Raw genomic sequence first — 15394 nt, forward strand, 5'->3', positions numbered from 1 at the left:
AGTTCCTACACATCACAATCTATGAATGTTAAGGTTAAAATTTAGTATGTAGAATATTTTCGAATGTTGTCACCGTTTAGTATGTAGACGATTTTCAAATGTTGGCATGTTATTTAATGGTGTTTAAGGAGGAAGATGTGTTGCATCCAAACCTTTCATGTCAGAACGTGGGAGAAAAACTGTTGCTGGTTTAGCTGGCTAGCGGGACCCTCTTGGTGCAGTGTTTTAATAAACCTACTAAACTTACCTTGTGAGAGGCATCCTCAAATTCTTCACAGGTCTCCCCGTACTAGTTTTATTGTACTTGAGAGCACAAATTAACTTAGCGTCTGAAGAACGTAAGACTCTTGAAGGTGCATAGAGTTTGAATTTCCTTTGCAGAAAATAAGGGTCAGTTTTGTGAACAGCCTTGAGAGTAATCCACATCGACTCAAACAGGATTCTCTCTTTTACAAGAAACCAGTGTAACTCAGCAGGGGCCAGTGATGAGGATGAGAATTTGGGCAAGTTTAAGGCCTATTTGGCCACCATCATCATAATACATACAGCTGCGGCCAGTCCTAATATGGAGATGGGCCACACCCCCTTACCATATGCCCAAATAGAAGACTGTCTGTTGGCACACACTATTTATTTTCAAGTTAGGCAGCCAGGAGCTCGGCAAGTGCTAAATGTGCAGGCTTCTGTCTGCCTGAGCTGAAATTTGCCGGGCTGATGATGTCACATCTTCTGTGATCATGACCTCTTTAGCCTGCCAAAGGACCTCGATCCCCTCCCCCTTGTGATGAGGGGGTGCATCACTGATTGCCTCAGGTCTGGGTGCTTCAGTTTAAGCTCTGGAGTGCCCGGGGCTGAGTGTCAATCACTGACACTGTGTCATTGAGTGGGGTGTGGGTTATCAACTATCACTAACCCTATCCCATTCTGTGACCAGGTAGGGACTGCTGCCTCCCTCCTCTCACTGGCTGACCTAAGGTCAGCCAATAAGAGAAGGCAGCAATGCCAACCCTCCCGGGACCTCCCAGCCAGAACTGCACAGGTGTGATATTTTTAAAGATTGGTGCATGCATGCCTGTACGCATGAATATTTGGGGGTGAGTATTGTGAATCGATGTGTGAGTGTGCACGCATGTGCGAAAGCATGGGTGTGCGTGAGTGTGTATGTGTGCCTGTGTGTACCATCCGACCCTTAGCTAAAATTATGAGCCGCCACTGAATACATAACAGGGGTTTAGGCAAATAGGCAGGAGAGCCAAAAAAGAGGGCATTACAATGAGCAAGTCTACTCAGAATGGTACCAGCGGTCGTGCTGAACCTGGAAGTTAAGGCAATATTTTGCAAAGCATTTGCATAAAAGAAAAACAGGTAGAAGTCTTGTTAACATGTGCAACAAGTGAGAGATAACTATCTAATTACCTTGGTCAGAGTCAAATTTGAGGGTGAAAGAGTAAGATCAACACATATTATGAACATATCCTGTTGAAATGAAAAGCAAACTATTCAAATATATTATTTGTTTATAACATGTTATATACAACATGACATCTTCAAATTAAATTCTGCAGAATTTGCATCATATCATTAATTACTTACTTAAGTTTAAGTGCCAACATATGTCCTTTTTTCTTCTAGGAAGACTTTCAAATGAACTTGGTGAGTTTTTAATAAAACCATGAATTACTAGCAAATGTTTGACTGTCATGTATATATGTGTATTTCTATAGCACAAATCTTACTAAAAGCCAGCGTGGCACTCTATGTATTCTAAGGGAAGCATAAAGTCAATGAGTAAGAGGGAAGGAAGCTGAGTTGTAGTGGTTAATCCATTCGGATGCAATGTTCTTTAAAGAGGTTGAGCCTTCAGCTCTTTCCAAAACTGAAGCAGAGGTGGGGCCATCTTGATGGAAACGAGGATGGTGTCACAGATCCTGTGTCTGTAGATGGGAAGGGCCTGCTGTTGTAATTTTTCCTTTTCACACTTCTGGCTGCAGGCGTGCCAAGATCCAGGTAAGACTGTGCGTTTGTCTGCAAGGTAAGAGTAGGTGCTTTTGTGATACTTTTGTATAAATCTTGCAGATGTTTTTAAAGATGGTGTAAGCTGGCAAGGGGAGCCAATGGTACTTCGTAAGGATGTGGATGATGTGATCATATTTCTTCAGGCCCTGGATGAGATGTGCTACAGCATGTAGGATGCCCCCAAGGGTGCCAGTATGTGGTCTGGGAAACCATGAAGTTTGTCATTATCAGATGCAAGAGTACAAGGGATTGAACAGCAGTTCAGTCACTTTCTGGAAGTAATGTTTTGACTTTCTTTACAAGAGAGACCTGGTACCAGGTGTTAATTTTCTTTTTGTCTGACAGTATGTTCCTTGATGTGAGATTGGTATCCAGGGCGAAGGTAGGTGACTTGGTATTCACTGTAAGTTGGGGTTCAAAGCCATCAAGGTTCATGTCAGGTTTCTATTGTGTTTTGATTATTATTCAAATCAAAATGCAAAAACAAATCTGACTCAATGACATAAACCTTGATGGCATTGAACCTAACTTTTACTGAACACCAAGTGACCTAGATGTATCCCGCATACCAAACTCACCTTTAAGGAGCATATGAGGGTAACTCAGCACTCTGTAAACCATATGTATATATAATACCATATAATTAGCTGCAAATAATATCCATGTTTCTAAGATACAATCTTGTTATGCCCAAGCTTTCAGATTCATTTCCAGTCATGAATATCATAGAATTCAAGATGGGTCACAGTTTGGTTTAAAATCAATCCTTTATTTACAAATTCATCTTAGGAAACAAGTTTGATTGCTGCTAAAACAATCATCAGTCAGGAAAGTCGACATGTTTTGTTCCTTTGGAACTTCTTTGAGGCTCATTAAATTACTCAGTCAATTTATGCCTCAGAGATACTCTTCCTTCTTCATATGTGCACAATAGTTAGTACATCCTTATCATGTTTCCCGTAGACAGGGTATGGAGGGTCATATCAGATGGCTTTCAGCGTGAAACTAAAGGAATGAGGATGTACCAACTATTGTTAGTGATTGTACAGGAGATGGTTAGCATTGATGTGATCTTGGAGTTAAACACATACTGCTTTTTGAAAAATCTTGTTGATGAGTAGTAGGTAAGTAATCGACTGGTAGTGAGGTCATCAGAGTCTCTAGTGTAGGTTTCTTTAGGAGTGGAGGATCTGGCATGTCTTGAGAGATTCTGGGAAGATGCCTTGCGTATGGGAGGCATTGACAATGGGGTAAAAGGTCATTAGCAGAGAGAGTTTTTGTGAAGGACAATGGTAAGACATCATCTTCATAAGAAGTAGCTTTGAGGGATTTGAGTATGTCATAGAGGTCTGTGGGAGATAGAGCTTTGAAGTCTGATCATTGCAGGATTCTATGGTAAGTGGTGGCTATAGGAATAGAAGCAGGTTTGGTATTGTCGATGTGCGATTAGATTGTATGTATTTTCTCAAAGAAGAAAAGGTTGATGCATTGCACCTTTCTGTAGAGAGAAAAATAGGTGCAACGAGAAGGGGGGTTGATGCAGTGCTTGATTATATTGAACAGCATCCTACTTCAATTGGTAGCTTCATTGATGGTTTTGGAATAGTGATTTTCTTTGAAGAATGTGATGTGCTCATGTGTTTTAAGCGGAGGGACTTAAGTACACAAGGTCCTCGGGAGTTCTGGGTTTTTTTCCATTTGCGATCCTGTTTGTGGATAGATCATTTTTTGTCAGCAAGGTCTTTAGAATACCAAGATACTGAAGGCTTTGTCTTGCTGAAGTGGTGTAGAAGAGTGGTGATGGTGGATGAGGAGTTGATAGAGTGAAATATGTCTTCAGGAATTAGGTTGACACCAGAGAAGTCTTTGAAGTATCTAAAGGTTTGGTCTTCTGTTTTGTGTTGACCTTGGTTTGTTGGTTGGACTCTAAGCATGGAGATAGGGATGGCACAGAGGTCAGTCCAGTTCAGGAGTATGGGTGAGTTACATTGGGTTGTTGGTGATGTTGAGAAGACACAGTTGAGAATATGGCCTTTGGAGTTTATTAGGTGTGTGACATGCTGTACTACGTTCTGTGTATTGATGAGGGTGCCTTTTATGAGCTTGTGTTTTCTGGAAGGTTAAACTCACCCAAGAGGGTGATGTGTACATGTTGATGGAAGGTGTGTTGAGAGGTGAGAACTTATCAATGAAGTCCTTGTTCTGCTTGGAAGGCCTGTACATGAGATGGAAGGTGGAGGCATGAGTTCCAGAGAGTGGGGAACCGCATGTCAGCAGCTCCATGGATTAGATTGCTTGCTTACCTAGGATGAAGGTCCAGAAAGACTTATGAACTGGAGCAAGGCTTCCTTCCTTCCTATGTGCTTTGTCCATATTATGGATTATGGAGCCTGTGGGAATCAGGACGTCTAGGATGTGCAAAGATAGGGGGGTGAACCATGTTTCTGTGCGTCAAGTTTGTGATAGCTGATGATGTTTGCGAATTCTGGTGCATGGAGTACTGCTATGTGAGCATTGATCAGCCTGAGTAGGAATGTGTGTTTTGTAAGTTGAGGGTATGTGGTAGTCAGTGGGATGCCTAAAAGGTTGGATCTATGTGTAGTGTAAAACTTAGTTTATTTGATAGAGACTTCTAGTTGCAGATTCCTTACCTTTGAATTTCCCCCAGGTGTCAGAGGGGACATGCCCTTTGATGGCACCCGTCTCCTTGGAAACAGGGCAGACATGGCACTTGAGAGCTTCAATGATTTTTTGAGCTACGGCAGCAGCTCATCTACCTGAGTCTGCCTTTTGTTTGTTTCATGGCTATGGAAGGGGCCTCCAACCGTGTTCATTTTTGGCAAGCCAACGTGCCGCTCACTCTGCCCAGCCTCTGCATGGCTGAGGGTGTGGGATCCACCTTCCTTGTGACTGAGGGAGCCAGCGGTATGGCCAGTCCACCACCACCCACCCACCTCTGAAGCAACCTCTAAGCCTTCCTAGTTTGACTACCCACCGAGGCCAAGACCAAGGCGGGACCTGCCATCACCTGCTCCGCTGGCAATCCCATCACGTCAGACAGATGAGTTTTGTAGATTGTCTGAAGGGGCTTCTCCCTCCCCTTTGAGACTACCATTCCATCCATGCCATTGTCCAGTGATCGGATGACAGAGGATCACATGTCCCTTCTCTGAGAGGAAGTTACATCTCTCTTGGCCAAGGGCGCCATAGAAAGGATTCCTGTGCCATGGTTGCAATTCCCTCTACTTTCTGGTACCCAAAAAAGACAAGGGCCTCCGCCCTATCCTAGACCTTCGGTCCTTCAATCTTTTCGTCAAGAAGGAGAAATTCAAGATGCTCACTCTGGCTCAGGTTCTATCTGCCCTGGAGTCAGGAGACCGGATGGTAGCATTGGACTTGCAAGATGCTTATTTCCATATTTCCATCCTGCCTGCCTACAGGTGTTACTTGCGGTTCACAGTGGGCCATGTGCACTTTCAGTTCACCATGCTCCCCTTTCGCAAGCACCCCTTGGGTGTTAACCAAGGTGATGGTGATAGTCGCAGTTCATCTGAGCAGATCAGGGTTTTCAGTCTTCCTCTATCTCGAAGACTGGCTGTTGAAGGTGGGCTTGCCCCATGCTGTCGTCTTGCACCTCCAGACTACTTCGGACCGCCTGCATTCACTGGCGTTCACTATAAACGTGCCAAAGTCACACCTGACTCCCTCTGAGATGCTCCCTTTCATCTGAGCAGCTCTAGACACAGTGCGGTTATGGTGTTTTCCTCCTGAGCATTAGTCAAGGATATTAAGGGTATGATACCGATGTTTCAGCCTCTATCCTGGATTTCGGTGAGAATGACTCTGAAGTTGGTGGGTCTCATGTTGTACTGCATCCTGCATGCCCAATAGCATATGCAGACTCCGCAGTGGGACCTAAAGTTCCAGTGTAACCAGCGTCAGGGGAATCTCTCCGACAAAGTCCAGATCTCGGAGGGAACTGCACAAGATCTGCAGTGGTGGTTGACGAACCCCGATTGGGTCAGAGACATATCCCTCTCCCTTCCCCAACCAGATCTTACATTAGTGACAGACATGTCACTCCTTGGATGGGACGGCCATCTGGGAGAGGTGGAGATCAGAGGCATCGGGTCTTCAGGCGGAATCCGGACTGCACATTAAACCTGTTGGAGCTCTGTGCGATCCGGCTAGCATCGAAGGCATTTCTTCACTCTGTCAAGGGAAAGGTGGGACAGGTGTTCATGGACAACCCCACCACATATGGTACTGTAACAAGCAGGGCCGGGTGGGGTCGTGGACCCTTTGCCAAGAGGCTGTGTGCCTCTGGACGTGGCTGAAGCAACAGGGCATATACCTGGTGGTTCAACATCTGGTGGGCTCTCTGGATGCTGGAAAAGACAAACTCAGCAGAAAATGCCTAGCGGATCACAAATGGCTTCTCCATATGGAGGTGGCGCAAGGTCTCTTTCAGCAAAGACAAAACCTGTCTTTCAAGCCTTCTCCGATCATCACGTAGTGTTTTTAGCAGAGCAGAGTTCTGTGGAGAACTCTGCAGCTGCCTTAGAGATCTGCTAATCCTTGATCTTAGAAATCGGATTACACTCAGTATACAGGAGTTCCTTTTAAAATTTATGTTTGCCCATTTTTTAACACAAGCTTTATTTCATTTTCATATACATACATACACCATGGCATGGCGACAGTAAGAAATGTACAAATACCAATCTTCCAGTCAAGAACACGAACAGAAAGGTGTTTGGTAAGTCCTCACTCTCCACTGCAGATTTTTCAACAGGACTAGGCTGTCCCCGATGTGAGTGAGGTCCTGAAAAACTGTTTTGCGAGCGCCTACCATAGCATTAATGGATACCCCTCGGATCACAATCTTGAAGGCCTCCCATTCCACTGATGGGGAGGAGGCAGTGTCAGCATTTTCGGCAAAGTAAATATTGCTCACAGTAGCCTTGGTATCCCAAAACACTGCATACTCCAAGAACTGGGGTTGCATGCACCAAGTAGGAATAGGAGCCGGCACCCGACCCCATGACAATGTGATCTCTTAGGGATTATAATCCACCTGTCTTACAAAAATATGTTGCATGAGTGTCAGTGGTAGGGAGAGAAGTGGTACAAAGGACTCTATCAAGGCATGTGTGGAATTTATGTGAGGGGAATAGAATGAGTATGCATGCATGCCATCATTACAATTGCTCCAAACATCGGACAGGGACCACCATTAAACCCATTGTTGTAAAGCCTTGGCCTGTCGAACCAAACCCCTGCCCAGGAGAAGGAGGCAAGATCGATCCAAAGTGATATCTAAGACAGCATTACAGTCCCCACCCAAGACCCAGGGATAATGTGCCCAATCTGTGAGGACTGTGGATAAGTATGCCAGAACATCATCTCTGTCTTTATTAGGCGCATAAATACTACCAAGTACCACCAGTGTGCCATCTAAGGTACCCCTGATAAGGACATAACAGCCATAGAAATCTATTCTAGTGTCTAAAGCAGCAAAAGGGACCGCAGCAAGCTACCAGATTGCTGCGCCCTGTATAAAGGCAGAATAAGTGATATGAAAGAACTGCCCCCTCTATTTTTTGCACATTTTAAGGGCCTCAGGGATAGTAAGATGGGTCTCCTACAAGTAGACTATATGCAACTTTCAACGGTACAGTTGTGTTAAAATTATATACCTCTTTTGTATAGAGCCCATGCCCCTGACTTTCCAGGTTATCATGTTATAGTTCCTGTCAGTAGCCAAAATTGTGAGATACAAGTGGACAGGTAGAACCATATCCCACTCACCACACAATAATACCAAGGATACAAATACCATGTGGTGATGTCCCTTAAGCTAAAACAAACCCCCAATACAAAGTCCAGCAAAGAACAATTGTTTGACCAAAACTGCAAGAAACACATTGTTAGAACAAAGTAACCAGATGTGCATTTGCTTCTGGTGTTTGTAGTAGTGAACCAGCCCAGAGCCAGTGACAAAGAGAAAGGACCATTTATGCAGCCCTGGAACCCAGAACATAGAATCAATAAGAAATCAATAAGTGCACACAATAAAGGAAACAGATAAAGCTACTTTTATAGTGAGACCTAACAGATTCCACCAGAGTCACCATGTAGGCATTAGAGGTTCACATCCAGGCAGCGTCAGGAGGCATAATAGCATGTCCACCCAATAGGGCCCCATAACTCAAAGACAGCAACTTCAGAGACAGCGCATAATCTGTTCCATTGAACCAAGGGACAAACTCCCCATCAGCAGTACTCACAAAGGTCACCCAAAGATGTCTTTGGCAGTCTGTGGGGTGAATGAAGGGAGCAACGCCATTCTGCCACAGGAGTCGGGGTCCGAGATACTGCCAGGTGACGAGCTGGAACTGGTTTGCTGGTGCCTACTTTGGAGAGAAGTTGCAAAGGGAGCTGCATGATCAAGGCACAGGGACCAGGGCTTCTGCATCTTTTCCGGGGCAGCAACTTATCCTTCAGTGCCAGTTGTCCAGGGGTCTCAGGCCTATGGGAATCGGGAAACTGCTGTTCCATCCAATCCCACGCAGCTTCCGGTATATCAAAAAAGAGAGCTTGTTGATCATGAAGCACCTTAAGCTTGGCAGGGAATATGGACACTGAACTGCTAGTGTGTATTCTGGGAATAACGAGATCTGCACATTGTCCATTGTGATGTGTGCATTCTCCCTGGCACAGCAGAGGATCACGTCTCAATCCTTGAAATTCAGTATGCGCTCCACAAAGGGGTGAGGCAGTGCACCCGGGGGCGGTTGACTAGCCAGTACTCTGTGCCCCCTCTCGACAACGAACATGTTTGACGGGTTGGTGCAACTTCATTCCATAGCCATCCTTTACAAACTGTGTGGCTTTAATGCCCTGAGCTCCTTCTGGCATACCAATAATCGGAATTTTATTTGGTGTCCTCATCCCTCAGTGTATTCTTCTCGATCCTGAAGCAACTTGCTTATCGAGTTGGGCAATAGTAAAGGTCTGTTCTTTCTGCCAGGGCATCAGTGCAGAGATGGTCATTTAAGTGGACTTGACCTGTCACCCAGTTTACGATGATTGTCTTTAAGGAGACTGAGATCAGTACTAATTGTGGCAAGTCTTTGTTCCATAACCACTCTAGGGTCTCGAATCTTGTGTAGTATAATAAGTTTATCCAATGGAGGGGCGGCCAGCATATGGAGTATGCAGTCCACAAGTGCCATCGTGGAGGACCGCTCCAATGGGGTAAACTGAGAGCAAGTGAGGCCAGGAAGCTTTTCAGTCTTTGCTCTAGTGTTGCCCATTCCGAAGTAAGAGCAGTATAAGTCCATAAAAGGAGTAATATGGAGGTTAGTGGTAAAATTCAATACTGAGCATATAGCAAACAGGGCCCCAGAGGACTGACACACTGTGCAGGTCATGCAGTACAAAGTTTAGGGACAAGAGTATGTGGTAGCAGCAGGGCATAGAAAAAGTGAATTATCACTGTAGGGTCCACTCCAGTAGCGGGGCACACAGCAGAAGTCAAAGAAACAATTCCATGTGGTTGCACTACTCTGTCCTCACCAGTGCAGGAAATGGTGCAAATTCTAGAATATGGGAAATGGGGGAAAGCCAGATCAGTCACACCCTCCCCAGCAGAGCTCCTGTAGAGGGAAATGAGCTTCAGTGATGCTACAAAGAGGCATAACGTTGTAGTAAGAATCAGAGAAAGCCAGTGGGGGTAGAAAAGTAGGGTACTCACTGCTGGGGACAGAGAAACATAGGCTCACGTTGGCTGTGTTAATCCGGGCTGTAATTCTCAGTAATGTAAACTCAGGATTATTCGGTTGATCTGGAATGGATCTCTGTTATCTTGAAAGGTAAGATGGGCTGTTTCAGAACATAGCTCATTCCTTTCAAGAGGCTGCGCCATTTTTCAAGAGTCAAATGAGAGCAGGTGCCCCTTAACTGTGTGCATGGCACAGCCAGCAATAGCCGTCACCACAGCTGTGAGCGCTTGTTATGACTGATAAACAGGGGGCCAAGCAGAGCTGGCAGAGGCCGGTGTGCAGCACAGCGGCACGTCATCCTGCAGAACTCAGTAGCCGGCCCCCCAAGTGATTTGCGGCCCACTGCCACCATATGGTGTCCACAGTGCCCCACTGACAGTCTACTCAATTTGCTCTTGAGGGGGCAATCCCATGTAGTCCATGCAGGGCAGGCAATGCAGCTGGGGAACAGCCAATAGGAGAGCCACGCATCTGCGCTGACGTACGCAACAGACCATTCCGGGCCCAGGTCCCCTCAGTAAGGCGGCCACTCATGCAGCCTCTGGCAGCGTCCGTCCACCCTGTGGCCCTGACAGCTCTCAGGCTCCAAAAATAGAGATCCAGGGGCCTAGATTCGTCCGGCAGGCAGCCCCGTGCCACTCCTCCGCTGAGAGGCCAGTAGCTGGCTCTCAGCTGCCTCGCGTCTTGCTGCCATGTCAGTGCATGTCTCTCCAAAAGGAGGAGGCTTTCAGGCCTCTCCAGGTGAAGGATGCAGCCTTAGGGGCTAAGGTGTGCAGTGCAGCATTGTGGCATCCCGCGCAGCATGGTGCAGATGCTGTCTGATCACCCCTGTACTCCATTAGCGTGATTGGGCTCTAGAAGGCTTTTCAGGAGCACGAATCAGCCACATTAATCAACACCACCTGGGATGTTGCAATGTGTGCCTAATAATGGCAGATACTGCGGCTTGGGTCTGGAATTACACAGCCGCCATCTTCGGCAGTTAGCTATGGCCCAGATTAATGCTTGCAGATTTGTGTGATCTTTTAGCTAGGTATTTTGCCACCAAAAACTCGGAGAACCATTCCCATGCCTCTATTGGATTTAATGTAATGGTTTTGGCTGGTTCAAAGATCTCTACTGCAACAACCGCCAGGTCATGGACAGTATCTGAATTGCACTTAAGGCACTTTGGACTTTCAGAGTGATCATCTTCAGCAGAATTCTAGCTGGTCCAAGACTGTTCATATTGATATTGACTCTGATCCAGATAGTTTGCGGTTGGTGATCGCTCGTGGTGCGGTAATCAATTTTAAAGCCTATCACTCGACCATATAGACTATAGTTTGCCATGGAATAGTCAAGGTAAGAAACCATGTTGGTGGGGTGTCTCCCAGGAGGCGGCCATTAAGAACTATTAGTCCAGCCAGCTCATAGGCTCTCAGCAATTTTTTCCAATCTTATCGTGACGCCTGTAATGTGGGTAGCTCTGATCCAGCATGGCACCATGCTCATCATTGTGATTCTCGGCTGGGGGCTGAAGTAGGTTTGAATTGAAATCTCCAGTGATTAGCAGGTTAGCTGCCATACAGTCCCTTTTCAGCTCCTGTAGATAGTTGATCAGCTTGCCCACCATCATAGATTTTTCTCTTGGGCCGATGTAGATGTTGACTAGGTGCAGAGGGTCTACCAATTGCAAGGACCAGCCATCCAAATGTAGAGCCAGTAGCCAAGGTTCCTGTATGTCCATCACTGTGACCTTTGCAGTTAGATTGGAACTCACGTAAACCGCTAATATGCCTTTTGCTCTCCAAGAGATGCTGCTGTTGTGAGCAAACCTGCTGTAGTCTACAAACCCTATTAATGGTTTACTAGATAGTGCCCACGTCTCTTGGAATACCATTATATCAAACATTTTCAAATAATCCAAAGGGGGCATCCTCGAATTTTCACTAACAGCCCTCCCAGATTCCAGGAACATATGCTTATGTTGCCCTTCTCCATTGTGCATATCATAAATTGCTTCACTATTCAACCCCTGGGGTAATCCACTGTCAGCAGACAGAAGCCAGCCCTAGCTATCAATATCACTTTGCTTGATTACAGTTTTTCTTTGTGCTGTGGCTGTTTTGCTAAATTTTTGTTAGGATCATCAGCCCAGGGGGCCGGTATGGTGATACCCATCCTACTACACCTTTCAGTATTGAAGTTGTAGTTCCTTTCACCTTAGGTAGTTGGTCGCACTGTAGAAAGAAGGAAGAGGTAGCTATCATCCAGAAATGTTACTATGTTTATGCCAGCTTTTCAACAGATATCTACAAGCTAATATTTTTTGTTTGAAGGCACAAGGGTATAAATGTAACGAAGGTGGATTATGATGTCTGCTCACCTCGAGTGGGTAGGAATTTGAAAGAGAAAATGTTCTGTGACACCACTTGTGCCAGAATGATAGACTGAAATGTCACCCTACATGTAGGGAAAAATGCTGTGCATAGTGCAGTAACTGGGAGAAGTGGCAGGAGGAGCACATATATGCCAACAGACCTGATTCAGGCGGAAGACTCATGATTTTTTAAGCCAAAAATTGTTTAATTTTAGCCGTCTCACAACTGAAATTGCCTCTGCTTTAATAGAAGTGAATGGGGAAAATATATTCCACCAATTGCTTTTAAATATCCCCCACTAGCCAGGAGGAACAAAGACCCACCTTTCCCTAAACTCACATGCAAAGTGTGTTTGAGAGGCAGTGATGGGTACAGGTACTTTGCCAAAACTAGCAGTTTTTCCACTATGTATGGTGAGAAACAGTCGTACCCTAAGCAATGATATTAGTTCAGCTCACATCAGCCCTTGGCTTACAGATTAGTCCCATTTTTGTCTAAGCCTCAGAAAGAGGAAGAGAGGAGGAGACAGTGACCTGGAGCAAAAGTGAGCATGTGGCAGACATGTATGTGTGCCTGTCATTGCAATAGTCCTCCTAATTTTGCTACTATAGTTGGTTGCATTGATGCTGTTGAGAGATATCCCCAGGGCTGTAGAGCCAGAGACCTGCAACATTGATCTATGCTTGGGGTGGGGGGCGCAAGGATATGCCTAGTGCAGTGCCATATGTCTAGCTGGTTCCCTATTACATGCTCACACTTCTTTGTGGTGCTTCCAAAGAGTAAGGTGAGCTTGGCACATATGGCAGGGACAACTGGTGCCACTGCATGTGAGTGCTAGGATGAGTGAGGGTTGGGTGTGTGTGGGCATGTATAGCCCACGCTGTTTGGACCAGTTCGGTCCTGTCGTTTCAAGACAAATATTATCCATGTGAGGACCGGTGCATTTTGAGGACCAGTCCCCGTAGTGTGTTTAAGTAGTTTCAAGGAGTGTATCAAAAAACTAAAAGTGCAGTTATATTTGCCTCGGTCTGCTTTATAACCTTCCCTGCTATCAAAGTATGCATGGAGTTAGAATAGAATAGTAAACGCACATGTCAATGGCCAGTCCTCATAATTATAGGTATGTCATGTTGTGTGTGTGTGGGGGGGTGCGTTTGTGGGTGTACACACATATGCATGCAAGTCAGTTTTTAGAACTCTGCATGTAGGTTTTGGGGGCTACCTTGAATTCTAGTCTCTCCATGTTAGGTATAAGTTGTCAAACCCTGGCAAAGCGTAAGCATTCCTAACACTATTACAGATTGGAGCAGTGGTAAAAACCAAACCACACCAACCCACCCTTTATATGTATTAATATTCAAATGACAATATAAGGTAGGTGCTAATCACAGAAGACACTGTTGCTGCTGCAAAGTGTGAAACATCGAAAATATGATGCAATTACCAAGTGAAATATATAATATTATACTGGAGCACACCACCAAAAATACATTTAACAGAGATGCTTAAATTGAGAGAGTCAAGAGTATGATAACTGGAAAGAGTTTCAAAATGTATTAAATTCACATGATAGGTAAAAAGTAACTTTGTTTATAGATCAATTCTTTTTATTAAAGTTGCAGAACAAAAAAAGTATGGTACACAGCTAAGGGCCAGATGTACAAAGCATTTTTCAAGTCTGCAAATCGGCCCGTTTGCGACTTGAAAAATGCTTTTTGGGATATACAAAGCCCAAACTGCGATTCGGTAACTTGTTACCGAATCGCAGTTTGGGTTTTGCGATTCGGTATTAGGAAGGGGCGTGTCAAGGGCGTCCCTTCCTTCTACTGAATCCAAATGGTATGCATGGTTGTTTTGTGACCGCGAATACGGTCGCAAAACAATCGCAGTTAGCGCCAGTTTCAAACTGGTGCTAACCCATTCGCAAGGGGTCCCCATGGGATCCCTTCCCCTTTGTGAATGACAGCAAAAATATTTTTTCAGAGCAGGCAGTAGTCCCTCGGACCAATGCCTGCTCTGAAAAAATGAAAAGAAAACTTTACATTTTTGTTATTGAAATGCATCTCGTTTTCCTTAAAGGAAAACAGGCTGCATTTAAAAAGGAAAAAATGCTTTATTTAAAAACAGTCACAGACATGGTGGTCTGTTGTCTCCAGCAGGCCACCATCCCTGTGAGGGCAGCCATTCCCAATGGGGTTGCAAATTGCGACCTACCTCATGAATATTCATGAGGTAGGGCTTTTGGGACCCCATTGGGAATCGCAAACAGTGTAAAGTACACTGTTGTACATCCGGGTTTGCGACTCGCAAATTGCGAGTCTCTAAGACTCGCAGTTTTTGAGTCGCAACACCGGATCTTCGTACATGTGGCCCTAAATGCCTACAACCCCAAGGTATCTTTAAAGAGGAAGGTATACACAGCTTATGTCTACAGCCCCAGGGCCGGCAGTGATGCTGAAACAAGTGACCAATATAAAGGGTCACAAACCCTGAAAACAAGACACAATCCCACCTTTTCTTTCAGGATGTGTAAGTAAATGATGGGTATTCATGGTTGATGGGTGGTAAAAGTGGCATCTCGAAGAGGGTGAGTGGGGGTATGAATCGACAGGGTCAGGGATGTGCAGCAGCCACAGTAGTTTAAGGTAGGAGGGGCAGGTTAATTTGTTAAAGTCTGTAGATAGGATGCATATAAGGGGGGCCCAGTATGTGGAATAATCGTCTGGTCTCTGATTTAGTGTGAGCGACATTTTCTCCATGCCTAGAATAAACCATAATTTATGCAACCAAGTCATGTAATGAGGGATCTTATTGGTTCCCCGAAGAGCAAGAATTGCTTGGTGTGCTGCACCTATTGCCAATGCCATACATTTTCCTCAACTTGACTAAAGGGGAAATGTCGGGGTTGCAGAGCCTAAAAATTGAGTAGGCTGGAAACCTAGGGATACAGGCCTAAAATGCTTTGTCATTGTCATCCAGCACCTGTTCCCAGAAGCGTTAAGAGTTTGGGGCAGTGCCATAAAAGGTGGAGTATTGAGCCCATCCCCCTACACTCCCTCCAACACTCTTTAGAGCGCTAAGAGTGCCATGTGCCGAGTATGGCCGGGGTTAAATACCAGTAGGACACTATCTTATATGTTGTCTCTGTACTGGAGGTGCTGTGTGCCGTATGTCATGCTTTGTGGTAAATGTTTGCCCACTCTGCATCAGAAAGAGGCCTGCCAATCG

At 45.3% G+C, this 15394-nt stretch overlaps 1 protein-coding gene across 5 annotated transcripts in view; it reads left to right on the forward strand.

Moving 5' to 3' along the window:
* Positions 1-15394, forward strand: part of LOC138299206 (butyrophilin subfamily 1 member A1-like) — a 944067-nt gene that overhangs the window by 591034 nt on the left and 337639 nt on the right. For 4 of the 5 annotated variants that reach the window (XM_069237321.1, XM_069237322.1, XM_069237324.1 and 1 more), the window contains one exon: positions 1633-1653. The exons of the other annotated variant lie outside the window; for it this stretch is intronic. In XM_069237321.1, the coding sequence (XP_069093422.1) occupies positions 1633-1653 (21 nt within the window). The remainder of the gene's footprint in view (positions 1-1632; positions 1654-15394) is intronic. 5 annotated transcript variants of the gene reach the window in all.

The sequence above is a fragment of the Pleurodeles waltl genome, chromosome 6, assembly GCF_031143425.1.
Source record: "Pleurodeles waltl isolate 20211129_DDA chromosome 6, aPleWal1.hap1.20221129, whole genome shotgun sequence".
Lineage (NCBI taxonomy): Eukaryota > Metazoa > Chordata > Amphibia > Caudata > Salamandridae > Pleurodeles > Pleurodeles waltl.